Source organism: Apteryx mantelli, chromosome 2 (genome assembly GCF_036417845.1).
Source record: "Apteryx mantelli isolate bAptMan1 chromosome 2, bAptMan1.hap1, whole genome shotgun sequence".
Lineage (NCBI taxonomy): Eukaryota > Metazoa > Chordata > Aves > Apterygiformes > Apterygidae > Apteryx > Apteryx mantelli.
The window spans coordinates 98,785,383-98,800,995 of NC_089979.1; the positions used below are offsets into that span (position 1 = coordinate 98,785,383).

The window sequence follows — 15,613 nt, forward strand, 5'->3', positions numbered from 1 at the left end:
GAGCCGCGCTCCCAAGATTCTCAGGGGGGAAGGGGTGGGCGGTGAGCCTCGCTCACACAAGGCGAAGCGCGGGCGCGCGCACCCCCGCCTTCCCTCCCCCTTCCACCGACGCGGAAACCAGCGCCCAGCCTAGCAGCTGTAGCCGGCGCGCAGGGCGCATGCGCAGGCCCCCAGGAGGGCGGGGGCCGGAGCCTACTGGCGAGCGGGGTGGCCGCGGGTGCCTTGCCCGCCGCTACTCGTGGACTAGCGGTCGCTGCGCGGTGTCCTCGCCCTCTCCCTTGCTGGGGCCTCGCGTAGTCCTGCCCCACGACGCCGTCCCTTGCCCCGCGATGAAGTTGAGCAGTCGCGGCCGAGGATGCTGCGTGGCCGGCAGCCGGGAGCGCGGGCCGCCGCTGCGAAGCCCCTTCGTGCATGAGCTGCGCCTTAGCCTCTTGGAGAAAGCCAAGGTAGGGGCGTGCAGGGCCCGGCCCCCTCACTTCTCCCCCCAACCCCCCCCCCCCCAATCCCTTGCGCACGTCCCCCGCGGCGTACCGGCTGGCCGGCCACGTCCTGCAGCGGGCGGGGACACCCTGCTGCCGGTGCTTTGTGAGCCGCTGGGGGCGGCGGGACCGCAGAAAATCGGTGCGTATTTGTGTGTGCGCAGAGCCCGGCTTGCAAGGGCTGCGACCCGGGTGGGCGCGCGCGGGGGACCGTTGGCGGCGGTTAACGGGGGCCGCGCGCTGCCCGGGGTGGGGGGAAGGGCTCCGCCGCGGCGGGGGGCCGGAGCTGGGTATCGCGGGACAAATCGCCTTTGTAGGGCCGCTCAAAGGGGATGTTCCTCAACTTCTTCGCTGTTTTTTTTATTCCTTTTTGTTTTTTAATGGGGGGCTGGAGGACAATCCTGTAAAGGCACTCTTGCCCAGTGTCAAGTTAAACTATGCCAGGACCGAAGTAGTCCATGCATCTGAAGTTTGGCCCCCGGATAAATAATCCCTACGGTATAACTTACGCATTGTACAGGTAGCATGAGACTAGAAGAATTGGTTTTAAAGTGCAAATTTGCAGTTGTATGGCTTTTTCCCATGCCTCTGCCTCGTTCACCTCACCTTATGAGCAATAGGTAGTTGGATATTCACACTGTATGGCCCATGTCTTAGTCTCTTAGTAAGATATGTGTCATTTACTAGATGAAGAAATACTGTTAAAGACTCCCCTAAAAAGGAATAGACATTTTTCTGTGGCTTTCTTCACTGTAATACTTGAGTTCTTTACAAATAAATGTTTCCTTAAAGCTGTTGTTAGGGATATAACAGCCTACAGTGGCTGGAGAAAACAGCATATTCATCAGCATGGAAATTAAACTCCACTGATATTGAACATGTCAGATTAAGACACTTTGGATCCGTCTTTCTGTAGAATATTTAATACTTTGATAACATGATGCGTTCTGAGTGGAGTTCCTTGTTGCTTTGCCTTGTTGCCGCCCAATACTTAACATGAGACACATAGCAGCCTGATTTACAAAACGGTGGAATATATCTCATGTTAAATACCTGATGGCCAAGGAATTTATAGTGGACTCCAGTGGAAAAGACTTTTTTTTTTTTTTTTTTAAATCAAGTTCCTCAGTATGAACCAGAGAAATGCTGAGCTCAGTGGTTATCGTGAGGAGCTATTGTTTGAATGGGGGAAGGTTAAAGGTTTTTTTGTATCATTTGTCTCATTTACTTTATACCTGGAGCTTCTCCAATAAATCATAGTTTTAATGATTTCTTTTCTGTGTAACCCTGCCTCATTCCTTAAGTCATCTTTTCTATGAAATTAATGAGGTAGAAATCTTTCAGGAAGTGGAGAGAAGTAAAGATAGCATGTGGTCATATGCATTATGGTTGTATCTAACTATAACAACAGAATATGTTTTATTTTGCTGTTAGTGTAGCTTTTTAATTTCACTTTCTGATTGGTTATTTGAGAGGAATTTTTAAAATAGTGTTGGGGGGGGGCAGAGCACCAGTTTCACAGTTTTTGTAGTATTAAGTCTCATGAATTATTGGTGTTGTCAGTCTGCTAGATCAACAACGACAGCATAGATCAACATAGACCTTTAGCCACTTTGCCAGCTAAGTGACTGGTTGTAGTACACATCTGTCTTCTGTGTGGCTTGATCTTTACATCTGTATGAGACATGAGCTTTGCCATTGGATTTCAAGGATTTGTTATTTTCAATGAAAACTGCAAGATACGTTTAAAGTTCTGTAGCCTTTTACTGTGGGCAGACCAAAGGAATAGTTTCATCAAAGAAAGGAGTGTGATTTGGTCTTGCTTTTTAAGTGAAAAGTCTTTTATTGATGTACAGAGCCTTTAAGCCAGCCTTTCTCACAATCTTATGTTTGCAGTGTTATGTGAAGAAGTGCACATGCTGGCATACAGAACTGTAACAGATCTTCTTTACCTTAACCGTGCTCTCATAACCTCTTTGCTAATTGAAAGAAAAGCTGTGCTTGAGAAAGAGGTAGTTAAAGATGATCTGTGGAACTGTGGGCAAGAGTTAAGCCACAGTTGCTGTGATCCCACCTTTCTCTAGGGAATCCTGCTCTCTTGGAAAGGGAGACTTCTTGAATAGGGAGGCTGCTTTACAGTCAATTACAGCAGTGTGTGTTCTTTTCCATACAGTCCTGGCCTGTTGCTCGGGGTTCAGTATGAAGTATTACAGTTGAACTTGCTTCCTGTTCAGCTGTAGAAAAACCTGTGGCACAGTATGCACATATCCGCAATAAGTGTGAGTTCTGGGATTGCAAAACCTATCAAAGCAGGTTAGGAACACGTGGGGACTGGAGGTACGTGAAGAGTTGATGAGCAAAGGGAACTGGGAGACAAGACTGCTTTGAAGGACTGTTGTCTGTTGCTGATGTTCTGTCAGATAGCTCTGTTCTCTTCACCACCGCTTCATCCCTCCCTCAGCCTGCCATCTTGATGAGGTTAGACTAACTTATTAATATAGGTCAAAGTAAATGCACTTCAGTACATTTCAGCCTGAGGCCGCAGAAGTGAAAAAGTAGAGAACAACCGCAAAGACAAAGCGAGGCAGCAGAAAAGCCCATTTGAATGTCAAGGAATTGACACATTATCTCTTACATTATCTCTTTTATTGGCTTCATAGAAATTGGGAGATAACAGGAGGATAGAAGCAGTAAAGCTAGAAAACTGAGTCTCATCCTTTCTGTAGGAATGCTAATTAGTTTGGCCCTAATTTGGGCATGAAAGTTGAGGTGATTCCTGAAGTTACTTGTTTTATTTCAGTACTATAACAAAAAGATGCTATCTTGAAGAAAGGCAGACAGGGTTTCATTAATATCCTAACACATTCTGGGCACTTATTGCTTAAGTCAAACTCTTGATTCAGGTTACCTCTGCAGGATAAGCAGAAGGCATTACTGAAGCTGCCAGAGAATGTTCATAGCTTTGTTTGTTGCACTGATTAATAGGTGAAATTGGCAGAAAACTGGCACAAAAATAGGAGTAAATAGTTTTTAGCTGGTTTAATGCTTGGTCCCTTGAACTGGTTCACTCCTCAAACAACCACCTGACTCAGTACAAGGTAGAAAGTGGGAACGTGAGTTGAAGCAGGTAAAAGGTAGGAATGTGACAGGACTGCAGTAGATTGCATTCTGAGGAAGACTATGGCAAGTCAGTGAGATGATGGAGGTGGCTTGGTGTTTCCCTGCCACTTAAAAAGAGAGTATGATGCCATCCTCACTGCTGTCACTGTTTCTGGCCCTTTTATTGTACCAATGGTGGTGTACATTGGTGCCCTTGTGAGCTGATTTGGCTCATTAAGCCAGTAGAAGGTTATTGTGTTTTTCTGTATTCTGATTGGGTTATTTTTTCTTTTGCTGGGATTGCTTTTCTTCAGTTTAATGAGCTGTATTGGCTCACTGAAAGCTCAGATAAGTACTAGACCTGACTAAAGGGAAGGATCAAGGAGAGAGGAAACAGAACCACCCTTTTTAGCAGCAGTCATTTGTTAGATTGGCTTAGTCACACCTGAAAATTTCTACTCCTGTAATTTTCTCCATAACTGTGTAAATGAGGGAACTTGCAAAGTGGGAAAACAGGTGTTAAGAGAACTGTTGAGGGATGAATTCCTAGCTCTTTCATTGCCATCTTTGCTATTGGTAAATTGGGGATATAAGGATGATGATACTGAAGAAGTGAAAGGGTGGGGCAAGATGTGGTCTCTGATATGTTAAAAAGAAAAATCAGGACCGTTACTATGTTAAACGTGCAGTTCTCTATTCTGTTTTCTTTGTCTAATATGTTGCTGTTACTCTGTAGTAAGTCATGGAAACAGTTGTGAATAAACTGTTTTTTTATGGTGTTTCTTGCTATATTGGTAATAATACTCAAAGGTACATTTTTCCAGCTTCTGTATGGATGAGAGGTATGATACTGACTTTCAAGACAGGAGACAGACATATGGAAGAAGAAACAAGGGTATTCTTGGTTTTCATGCTCAGTGTTTAGATATGTAGGACTTGAGGCTTTGGAGAACCTACAAAGGACTTAAGTTCATATTTTGTACCTTCACTGTAAGTGATTTCATACTCCTCAAACCAGAATGCAGGGTTTCTTAAACAAGGTGAACGTATGGTACCTATTTAGTTTAAGTGACTTGCCTTGCATCAGACTGAAGTTCTTCTGATGGAAGGGTAGAATCCGGTTTCTCAGGGCAGCCTTCTGTTATGAGCTATAAGACCATCTTCTCCCTTCTTGCTGTCCATAGGTATTTCACAGCATACAGTTCAACTTTTGAAAAAACAAGGCAGCAACCTGTTAACCGGCAAATGTTAATTGAACTGTTGTCAAACCCCTCTTGAGAAAACTGATGAGCTGCACTTCCCAATGTACAGCTCCAAATGGATCTTGAGGTCTTTAAATGTATCTCAAAACACAGATGTTTACACATATTCTTACCAGGTGGAATATATGTTAATAGGAAAATGTCTGTGTAGGTGAGTGTCCTAAATATGTAAAAATACAATCACCATATAAGATGTCTGTACAGAATCATACCAGGAGTCCAGCTCTCCTGCATTCTCGTCTCTGACAATAGCCAACAGGGCTAGGACCTTCTCCCTTTTTCTGTCTGTCACTGACAATAATACTGTATGTAGGCTTTACAGGATAAAAGCTTTCATACCCAGGAAGATGTAGACCCAACTGCTTTTCACATGTTCATGCCTTTGTTGGTTCTTAACCTTCTTTAGGGGCCAAACATAGTCCTTCTCCCTCCTACAAAACTTCTTGCGTGGGAAGGTACTGCACTGCCATCTGCTAAAAAAAGGTTGGTGTAACAGCAGTGGTAGCCTGTGTACTTAAAACTACTTCTTGCTGACTGTTTCTATCACTGACCTCTCTGGACACAGAAGCAGAGAGGCCTCTTCTACCCATTTGTTCCATCTTCCAAAGCTGTATGGATGCAACTACTGCTGCTGTTCTGCAGTGTGGTCCTAAAGTGATCTTGATACAAAAGATTGCTGCACAGATACAAGGACTGTATTGCTCACCAGTCACTTGCCATTCAGCACTGCCCTGGTAGGAGGAGACAATGAGGTGTTGAAGAAAGAGGATGTGGATCCCAGAGAACTGTAACACAACCTTTGGTGTTGGAAGGGACCTCTGGAGTTCATCTGGTCTGACCCCCCTGCTCAAGAAGGGTCAGCCAGAGCAGGTTGCTCAGGACCTTGTCCAGTCAAGTTTTGAGCATCTCCAAGGATGTAGACTCCACAGCCTCTCTGGGCAACCTGTCCAGTGTTCAACCATCCTCACAGTAGAGAAGTGCTTTCTTGTATCCTCACCTGGATTTTCTTTCCCCTCTTCTCTAGACGACTGGTCCCTCTTTTCTTAGCCTGGAAGGCAACTGCTCTCTCCTCCCCAATTTGCAGATGAGCGCTCCCATTTTTCTCAGTTTCACTGAGGCTGCTACTTTTTCTGCTTCTGATTTCCTGAAACATTTGTACCCTTTCTATTGTCTTCTCAGCTTTTTTAACTTCTTGATCTTACTCCTAATCAATTCTTGCATCCCTGTGTTATTCATTCTCCTAACCACACCTCTTTTGCAAACAAAGATCTTGTTTGTTAATTTTTTTCTTCTCATGCAGCTTCCAGATCTCTTATGTCCCCTTTCACTAATCTGTCTCCCTCTCCCTCATTCCCCAGTCTGAGTGAGATTTTATGAGACAGCTGATGTGACTTAATTGCTTGCTGCTGCCAGAAGGGGTGGTTTTGTCTGTGACTGCAAAGTTGCATCAGTTAGTGTGACTTCAGTGTGCATCTGACCATTGCCAGTTTAGAAAGTTAAACTGGCTAATCTCAAACTAGCCTATCCAAGAAGTCTTCTCTGTCTTCTGATTTAGCAAACTGAAGCAGCCTACCCAAAGATTGGAGTCCTATGTTTGGGAGTGAGACCATGGTTCTTATGAGATGACAGTGTCAGTCTGAAGCATCATTGTAAAATCTGGCATTGCTGTGGACTGCACATGGAACTGGTGGCTTTTGGTTTTCTCCAGCTGTGTGTTCCCTACACCTGGCCCAGGTTGGGTGTAGAGATCTACATGTGCAGCTACAGGATGAGTTGGTTTAGTGAGCTGATTTTCTGCAAAACTGTCCTCATTTGGAAAGTAAGAGGAAGCAGGAGCTGGTGAATGGAAAACTGAGCTGCATGATGACTAGATCTGCATCAGGGGAGAGGAGGATAATATGAATAATGCTTTTCATAGCAGTTTACAGGTACACCAGATTAAATGTAACATGAGACAACACCTTATGCCTCATTCCTCATCCTTGCCTAGCCATCATGCTGAATAATACTTTCCTACCTCATCTAGTGCACCTGTGAATGCATAGCATATTTTCTTTGAATTTTCTTTCTTTACATGGCCCTTTTATCATTTCACTGTCTTGTCCATCTTCTGCCAGCTTTCTGTGTACAGCTTGAGGACTTTTGGTTCTACCCCAGTCAATTTCTTCGCATCAAACTGTTTTAGGTTCATCTTCCCTCCCTTAGCCAATCATGTGAAGCGATATCCTCCTCCGCTTTAAAAGCATTTTTTTCTTTCTTCCTGTCCTTTGAGTGAGAAAGATGACATTCTCAGCTCCTGAGACAGTTTCCTGCAACAAGTGGATCCTTCCACAAATAGTAGCTAAGTTGTATTTTTTTTGGAGGGCAGTTGGAAACAACTCCAAGCAGCTTAGGAAAGGCCCTACTTTTGGGATAAGTCGTCTTAAGACTTTGGTAGAAGTTCTGAAATGACCTGTTTTTATCCATGTTGAAGGCAGAGGGCTGACTGGTTGGGAATGGGCTCTCTGAGTAGTATGGTGCTGGGATAAAGTATAGAAGCAACCAAGTTCACTATGACTTACAAGGAGAAGATAACTTCTGCAAAACCTCTGCTTTCCAGGGAGTTGTGCCTGGCCTGTTATCACAGGCCTGGAACATAAACTCATAAGCGTCTTTACACATCGTAAGGATGTGTTTGTCTAGAGGTGTCTCTGCACAGTGTTACCCTCAACCTCTGGTTCTGGGAACATGCTACAGAGGGACTGGTGCTTGCCCAGTCCTGGAAGAGTTTACCAGGTTGGGCTCTGTATTGCCATGTGAATGCACCTTGCTGAAGACATGCACATCACTGGCTGGGAGCTGCTTTGATGGACTGACTCTACAGCACAGTAAGATTTACAACATACCCATCCTAAATATTTACTTAATCTGAGGCTGCAGAAAGGGAAAAGAGCATTTGTATGTACTCACTGACAGGCATTACATCTGAAGTGTGGAACGCTAAGACTGTTAGCTTTTAGAGTATTGCTGTTTCAGCTATAATTAAAATCTGTGAATAAAAAATTATTACATATATGCAAATATAACATTATTTATTTGAAAAACTTATTTTTTAAGTTTACACTTCAGAGCAGTTTCTAAGAATTGCTGAGTTTTTTAGTCTGAGACTGTTAGAATAACTCACTTGTTTTGGGTTTTGCAGATTACCTTCATGACCTTGACTCTGTTTCCTATCCGACTCTTTTTTGCTGCTTTTATGATGTTGCTGGCCTGGCCTTTTGCATTCATTGCTTCAATGGGATCTGATGAGCAAGAGCTTGAAAAGCCCCTCTCCTGGTGGCGAAAGTGAGTCACTGATGCAGTGCAGTACTAAGAGAACCAATATTTAGTTCAGCAGTTTGAAATAGAGAAGACTGGAAATACTTGATAATATTTGTCCCACAGACCTGCCTTTCTCTTCCTCAAAAGAAAAATATTTATCATTCAAATGTTTTTCTTAAATAGGAAACTAAAAAATCTCAATTGTTTGTTTCTACTAGATGACCCTAGAATTACAGGGAGAGAAACAGATCATTATTAGTCTTTTGTCTTTATTGAGGATGTAGTGTGAAACTTCCTTGTGATGTCCTTCAATGTCAGCTTTATGTTATAAAAATTGACACCATGGAATATGCCCAGATTTCATATTCTGGATTGTTGTTAAACTGTTTCACCTTATTGTTTGCTACCTTGTGATGAATTGGCAGAATTTCTGTTGATTCTCTGAGGGTTTGCCCTATGCTCTGGCACTCATTAGTAGGTCTTTGTGCTTACTTTGATATTGGAATGCCAATTAAAGTCAAATGTAAGGTGATGTTCACCCATCTGTGAAAACTGCTATTTGAGGAGCAAGGAAGGAGTAGTGTATCGCCTCTTTTGTAGAAAATATTGAAACTGTAGGAGCTGGCACTAGCATGAGGGAAGTTGATTGTATTTTGTATCACAGGAGGGAAGTAGGTTGAGAACCATAGAGCCATGTCACTTTATATCGATATAATTCCAAATTAAATGTAATGAGTAGAGTAAAAATGGATGGCCTTCAATCTCGCATAGAGTTTTCAAGCTTTTAGATTGTCCCTCCCTCATTTCATCTACTCTTCAGTATCACCCTGCTCTCCAGTCCCTGTGAGTATAACAACTTGTGCTGTTTGTTTTTTGCACCCTATTGGTTCAAAGTAAATGTCTTTGTCTGTGTGACTGCCAGGCAAGGGGGGAAAAAAAAACACTTAAGGAAAAGATAGGGAGAAGGGGAAGGGGAAAGAAAGTAAAATATTTCCAGAGCTCCCAGATGGTGTGTTCTTTGTGCATCCCCCTGTTTGAGAATCTCTGCCCTGCACTGCTCCACTGGTTTGTTTGGGTAAACTTGAACCCAAGAATCAGGGTTGTTGCATTCTAGCAATGTCCTAATAGTGTTTTTCAGACCTAAGTTTATTGGAACATTTTGGAGTTATTAGAAAACATAATTAAACATTTTATAGGAGAAAATCAGCAGTCATAGTCTGACTCAAAATTAGTTTAGTGGTAAAATACATGTCAATTTTATTGTGATTAAAAAGAATTAATATTCAGAAACTAAATAAAATAAGATCAAATGGCCTCTTACCTTGAACATGGCATTAAACCTGCCCGGAAAGAGAATAGAATGACTATGTGATGTTCCTGTTCTATTTAAGCAGTATATTCTGTCTACTTTCTGCATGCTTATGGTTTTTTTGTAAAATTTTTCTTTAAAATATTTTATATCCCTGTGGCACTGTAACTGTTATCTCAACTCTTTACAGGATAGTGGATGTTTTGCTGAAAGCAATCATGAGAATGATGTGGCTTGCTGGAGGATTCCACTGGATAAATGTAAAAGGCAGACGGGCATTGCCAGCAGAGGCGGCAATATTAACTGTGGCTCCCCATTCATCCTACTTCGATGCCATTCCAGTAACTATGACCTTTGCCTCTATTGTGATGAAAGCAGAAAGCAAAGATATTCCTGTGTGGGGAAGTAAGTTGAAAGACACTTAATTTTTCAGAAAAGATTACTTAAGTTTACTAGTTATGGAGAAGGCCTGAAACACAAAGAACATTTTGCTATCACATGAGGTGAGACTTTTCTAGGTCTTCTGTGATTAATGAATGTTGACAGAAAAAGTTTGGGGTGCGTGTATATTTCTTTTTCCTTCTCCCAAAGGTAAATCTTTTACAAAGTCAAAACTTAATTCTACGGAACCCTTGGTTAAATTTGCAGTGAAAAGGCAACATCTTAAGACCTGGCAAATAGAAAAGCAAGTTAAGATGGGGCTGTGAAGGCAAAGGGGAGGCTTTAGAGAAAGTCCACCAAAACCACTCTTTTTTGGGGTATGTTGGGACGCTGTCTCCCAAATAAGTTTTAGGAACGGCCATCTGCTCTGAATGGGATCCTGCCTTGAGAGAGCACTGCTAACCCCTCATGTTCCCCAAGTAAGTTTGTTCGAGGCAGGCTATGAGAGATAAGAAGCGAAAGCAGATTGTTTTGCTCCCAGCTTTAGTCATAAGAAATGTAGGTACCCAAGTAGGTAGTATTGGAATACTGTCTTTGGAGTTATCAATGCAAATTTCCACTAAGCATTTAGAGAGACCTTTGATTTTGGTGCAGTTGTGCCAAAGATGTAAGAAGTCTTAAAGACCAGTTCACTTTAAATTACAAGGAAAAGGGCTTGTAGCAAAAGTCAGTATGGCATCATTTTAGAGAAACCTACCCTGTTGTGTAGGGACCAGCAAAGTTCTAACAGTCTTTGTGTTGCGTTGTGTAGATTTTAAGGGTACTATAAAAAGGACAAAAGATTTGGCTTTGGCCTTTGGCTGAGGATGCTTAAATATAGAAATCTGAAGAAAAGCTTTGAGTTTCGTAGTAACCAAGTGGAATGAGGCTGCTGATGCTGGCATCCTCCTAAAGTTTCATTGGATAATGTGGCTTTAAAGGCATTCTTTAAACCAGAAGCTGAAAGATGGCTGGGAAATCCTTGGTGGTTACATCTAGAAGCTTCATATAGAGAATTCCTTGATCCAAAGGCGTCTGTCTGTCAAGTAAAGCACAGGCCAGAACTGTAGCTAGATTTCAAATACATTGCATATTTGATTAGTAGAGTTTGTGGCTTAAAAAGTGAACACCTGTATAAAAAGAAATGAATCTTTTGAACAAAAAGAATGTAGGCATGCTTCAAAAATGAGTGTGTGCAAACAAGCTTAGCTTGAAAACAAAACAAAAAAACTTGAAATAGGTTGTCCAGTTTTGAAAGATCTTGCTGCGAAAGGATATGCTGACACTTCTGTGCAGATATCTAGGCTACACTGGGAATCTGCAGTCCAGCCATAGACTGCTTAGTAATTGCCAGCTCAGCAAAATAAATTAGCACATGTGGAGCTCTCCTTTCAGCTTTCCTTACTTTCAGCTGGACTGTTTGGAGAACTCAAACTAGAGGAGATAACTCCATGCCATGTTGTGTCACTAAAATGTGATGAAATGACAAAAATCAACAGAAAGCTGTAATAGCTCCCTAACTGTCCCACTTAATAGATTCAGTGGGGACTGGTATGAAAGTCTGAGAAGAAATCTGTAGGGAAATGGACTTAGTCTAATCCATGATTTTAAAAGATAGTAAGATAATGGTTCACTTTACTAGGGCTAAGATTTCACTTGAGGGGATTTTGTTCATGTGTGAGCAAAAATAGTTGCAGAAAACCAAAAATCCCAGAAAGCTACATGTGAGGATTTGATGAAATCTTACTGGAAAAAAACTGTGCAGTCAAGTAAATTAGTATTTTGTCCTATATTACTGCATTTATTTTATATCATGCAGCCACAAAAATGATGCAGTCCATTACAAAGTGTTCAGAAAAAAGCCATTGAAATGATTAGAAACATGGTAGAGGTCACAATTGAGATTCAGAGTTCAAAAAGCTTCTAAAACTGCTCTTGTTTGAGCAACAGTAATTACTATAGTGTGTGTTATTAAAGTGAATGAACTTTAAAAAACAGGTAAGTAAGTTTCTGTACTATAATGATTAGAGTTTGGCTTAAAGTTTAGTGAGAATTTGCCAGTAAAGCTAAGTGGTGGTTTTTGTTGTTTTTTTTTTCCTGCTTGAAAAAGGCTTTCTGTGAAACAGCTACTGGCCATCTTCTGCTTCCTTGATCTAGTATGATAATTCCAATGTTATTCTTTATCCTTCTCTTAACATGAAATACCCCCTCCCCTTTTATTAATTATCATTTGTCTGATGGTATTTCTTTTATATGATGTCTGCAAAATGCAGTCATATTTTTCTTGATTTAGCAAAACACTTCAGTTGAACAATTCTGACCTTTCTGGGACAAATTCTACATGAATGTCTATGTTCTTCAGTTTTTGTGAATCTTGCAAACTTTTTGTACCAACTCCAGTGGAATTTTGGAGCCAGCCATTGATAAATCTAACATTGCTAGCTCCTAATTGAGGCTTGTTAGCAGTCTTTTCAGAATCTTCTTAGAGGTTTTGAATAATATATGTGCTGAAAAGACAGTGCCCAGAGTTAAATGCATGTGAGAAATCAAGCAGCAAGGGAAAATCCTAAGATAATTTCTAAGGGTAAGGTCTCTTGTTTAAGAATAGATCTTCATCCAAAATCTCCAAATACACACAGTAAATAGCTTGTCTCTTTTGATGTAATGACTGCATTTATCAGGACAGTGTTCCTCATGTGCCAGAGGGACTAGCTGCAGACACAAAAAGGTCTGAATGTTAACTGGCTACCGGGATCAATCCAGAAGCATTTTTATGGGTTTCTGGAGCCATTGCCTATATTATAGTTCTCTTAGCTTGCCAGTCATGGAATATTAAGTTTTTGATTCACTGGCAGTTTTAAGTCCAGGTGATTGAAAGCCTGTTCTTTATGAAATGGGAATTATTCCACAAGTAGGCGTGCGTGAGTGCACACTAGTGTTTTATTGCTTTCTAACTTGGATTCTGCGGTCCAGGAGAGCTGCTTTCAATTTCTGAAGCAGACTTGAGTCTCATGACTCCTCCAGTCAGCTTCCTTCTTTGTGTGTGTGTGTGGGGGGGAGATCCAAGGGGGATAACTCTTGCTCTGACAGAAGAGTTATGACCTCTTGAGTTAGTCATCAGTGGTGAAGAAGATGCCCACTTGATGCACACAGTGGTTTAACAAACTGAGGGGAGGAACTGCTTACCCAGGCATAAATGGATCACCACAAAATCAGTGTCTGGTGAGTAGAGAATGCCAGAATAGACTGGGCACATCACCAGGCTAATGAAGTAGGACATGTCTTTCTGCACAGTGGCTTTCCAGAGTTTTAGTAGGCTAAAGATTTGAAGTTCAGTTGACCCCTTTAGTATAGCTGTGGAGCTATACTAGGAAGCTATACAAGAAAAATACCACCTATGAATCTGTTGCACCTTACATTGGCTGAATAAGTAATGACCGGTTCATTCATCAGCACAGGTCCTTACTGCTTTGTTTACTGGACCACCACTTGGGGTCAGAACAAGCTCTGCTCAAATTCTAGATCCTTCCACTTGACTGCCTTATTTTTGTATGGTGAAATAGCCTGGTTAAAAGTTATTTTTCACAGCTGAATTGGTCAGTGCTAGGGCAGAAATATTTCCATATAAAGGAAAAGGGATTGTCAGTAAACATGACTTCTGTTGTTCTTTTTGTTTGTCTGTTAGTTCAGCTTTTGTGTTTGGGAGAGTCAGAGTTTTTTCTGTGACTTGAACTTTTTAAAATTAAACTTGAGCTGATATCTATGTTAAAGCAATGGCTATGCATCTGTAACCTCACCCTCTGAAAGAAGAGAGAAAGTTGGTACCTGTGAAATGGGTGGGGGGATATATTAGCTTAAGTCTATGAAGGAGGTAATTTGTAGATGGCAGAATACAGAAGACTATAGAAGAAGGGAGAATCGTAGCATGCTGTAGAAAATATCAGTTTAGTTGATGTCTTTTGACTCATAAGTAAAGTTATGAGGTTTTTGTTCAAGCTCCTCTTTCAAAGGTGCTTTGTAGGTCTTCCTTGAGGATCATGACTAACAGACAAGAAATAAGTAATTATGTGAGGAAAAAAACAAATCACTTCCCCATCAGCTCTGAAAAGTTGTGGAACCTAATCCCCCAGACTCCCCCCCAGTGATTCTTGGGGGGAAAGGGGGGTGTACTTTCCAAAGCACACAAGCAAGAGAACCATGGTTGAGCCTTAGGTCTTCAGTGAGGATCTCACAATTAAATACTCCTGGGATCCACCAACATCGTTCTCAAAATCCTTTCCACCTTACAGCAGGTTTTCTCGAGATCTCACAGGCTTCCTCTCTGTATACACTGTAAACCAGCAGCTTACAACACCACTGAGGTCACCAGCTTGAAAGCCAGCATTCCACACTATGCTGGCATTGCAGCCTGCCTGGAGAATGCAAAGGAGCATTACAGTTCAGAGCAGTGGCTTGAAGTTATTGCCAAGCTTATCCATTTCATCCTTTCCTTAAAGATTCAGTTTCAAAAATCCAGTGTTTATTTCATGCTGTGGACACCCAGCCTTTGCAATACTTCAGACCTTTCAGGAGCTCTCTTGAAGAGATTTAGAACAGCTGTGCTGTCAAGTGTATGCTGTCATCTCTGTATTTTTAGGTTTGTTTCTATTATTTAGATTGAAATCCTGGACTCTTCCTGATTTCCACCATAAATTCAGTAGCAATTATCCTTTCTTTAAACTGCTGCTGGAATGTTAACCACCATCATTTGCCCTAAGCATCCTAGTTAACACCATTCATGATAAGTTAAAAACTACAGTATATGGGAAACCTGCAAACCAACATAGCTGCCTTCATTAAATAACCATTTAGAAGGGCAGCACAAAAGCTAAAACATACAGCTAAGCCCTGAGACAAGGGTGTTGCAGGCATGAGAGCAAACAGCACTCTCAGCAATATGAAAAGGGTCTTTATGCCTCAAGAAGTCCTTCATGGAAATAGATCACATTTTTTAAAAACCCACCCAAATATCACCTAAGAATTTACTTCAGTTAAAAAGCCTGTAGTCAGTTAAAACTAAACAGAACATTGATTGTATACCTCCCACTGCTGATCTCTCCTTGTCCTGTAGACTGTACATTTCCTGCCTTTCTCTTTGGAAATAGGGAGAACAACTTCCCCATTAACACTGCCTCTACATCACAAATACTTAACATCTTTTCTATCAGATGATCCAGCTGGTAAGTAATTAGTCAAACTCAAAGCAGTTGTTTTCAGCATGTATTTAGTCTTAGCGGTTGCTTCAGACTTGGTGAAAAAAGCTTGTTTTTTTGGATCATACTCCAAAAAAATATTACCCCTGTCTTTACAAATCTCATGTAGAAATAGCATGACTACAATAACACTACTGCCAGTAGTGCGAACAGTGTAACTCCAAGTGGAAAAGATCCTAATTTTGGATCCAGTGGCCTTCAGAAGACTTCTTGTAAGCCCTTTTCAAATTTCCCTTTTTTTTTTTCCTTTCCATTCCCCCACCCCCTGCCCAGTTTTCATATTAGGTGTTACTGCATTAGAAAAGGTGAGAGATCCAAACTTTGAGAGCATATCCATTTGAGTAAGGCAACTCTTAAAACGAAGCCCAAATCAGGGCTTTTTTTTTTTAACCTTTGTTAATCTTCGTTTCTTTGTAAGACCTAGATACAAAACACACAAGATGGCAACTCCATTCAGAAAGTGGTCCATATTTTTTCCCATGGTAGGAAAAA

At 41.5% G+C, this 15,613-nt stretch overlaps 1 protein-coding gene across 2 annotated transcripts in view; it reads left to right on the forward strand.

Moving 5' to 3' along the window:
• The first annotated feature begins 207 nt into the window (after positions 1 to 207).
• Positions 208 to 15,613, forward strand: part of LPCAT1 (lysophosphatidylcholine acyltransferase 1) — a 58,742-nt gene continuing 43,336 nt past the window's right edge. Inside the window, exons 1-3 of one of the 2 annotated variants that reach the window (XM_067292426.1) lie at positions 208 to 446; positions 8,022 to 8,164; positions 9,640 to 9,854. In XM_067292426.1, the coding sequence (XP_067148527.1) occupies positions 330 to 446; positions 8,022 to 8,164; positions 9,640 to 9,854 (475 nt within the window). In that variant the 5' untranslated portion in view covers positions 208 to 329. The remainder of the gene's footprint in view (positions 447 to 8,021; positions 8,165 to 9,639; positions 9,855 to 15,613) is intronic. The other variant, XM_067292425.1, reaches the window with a different exon arrangement.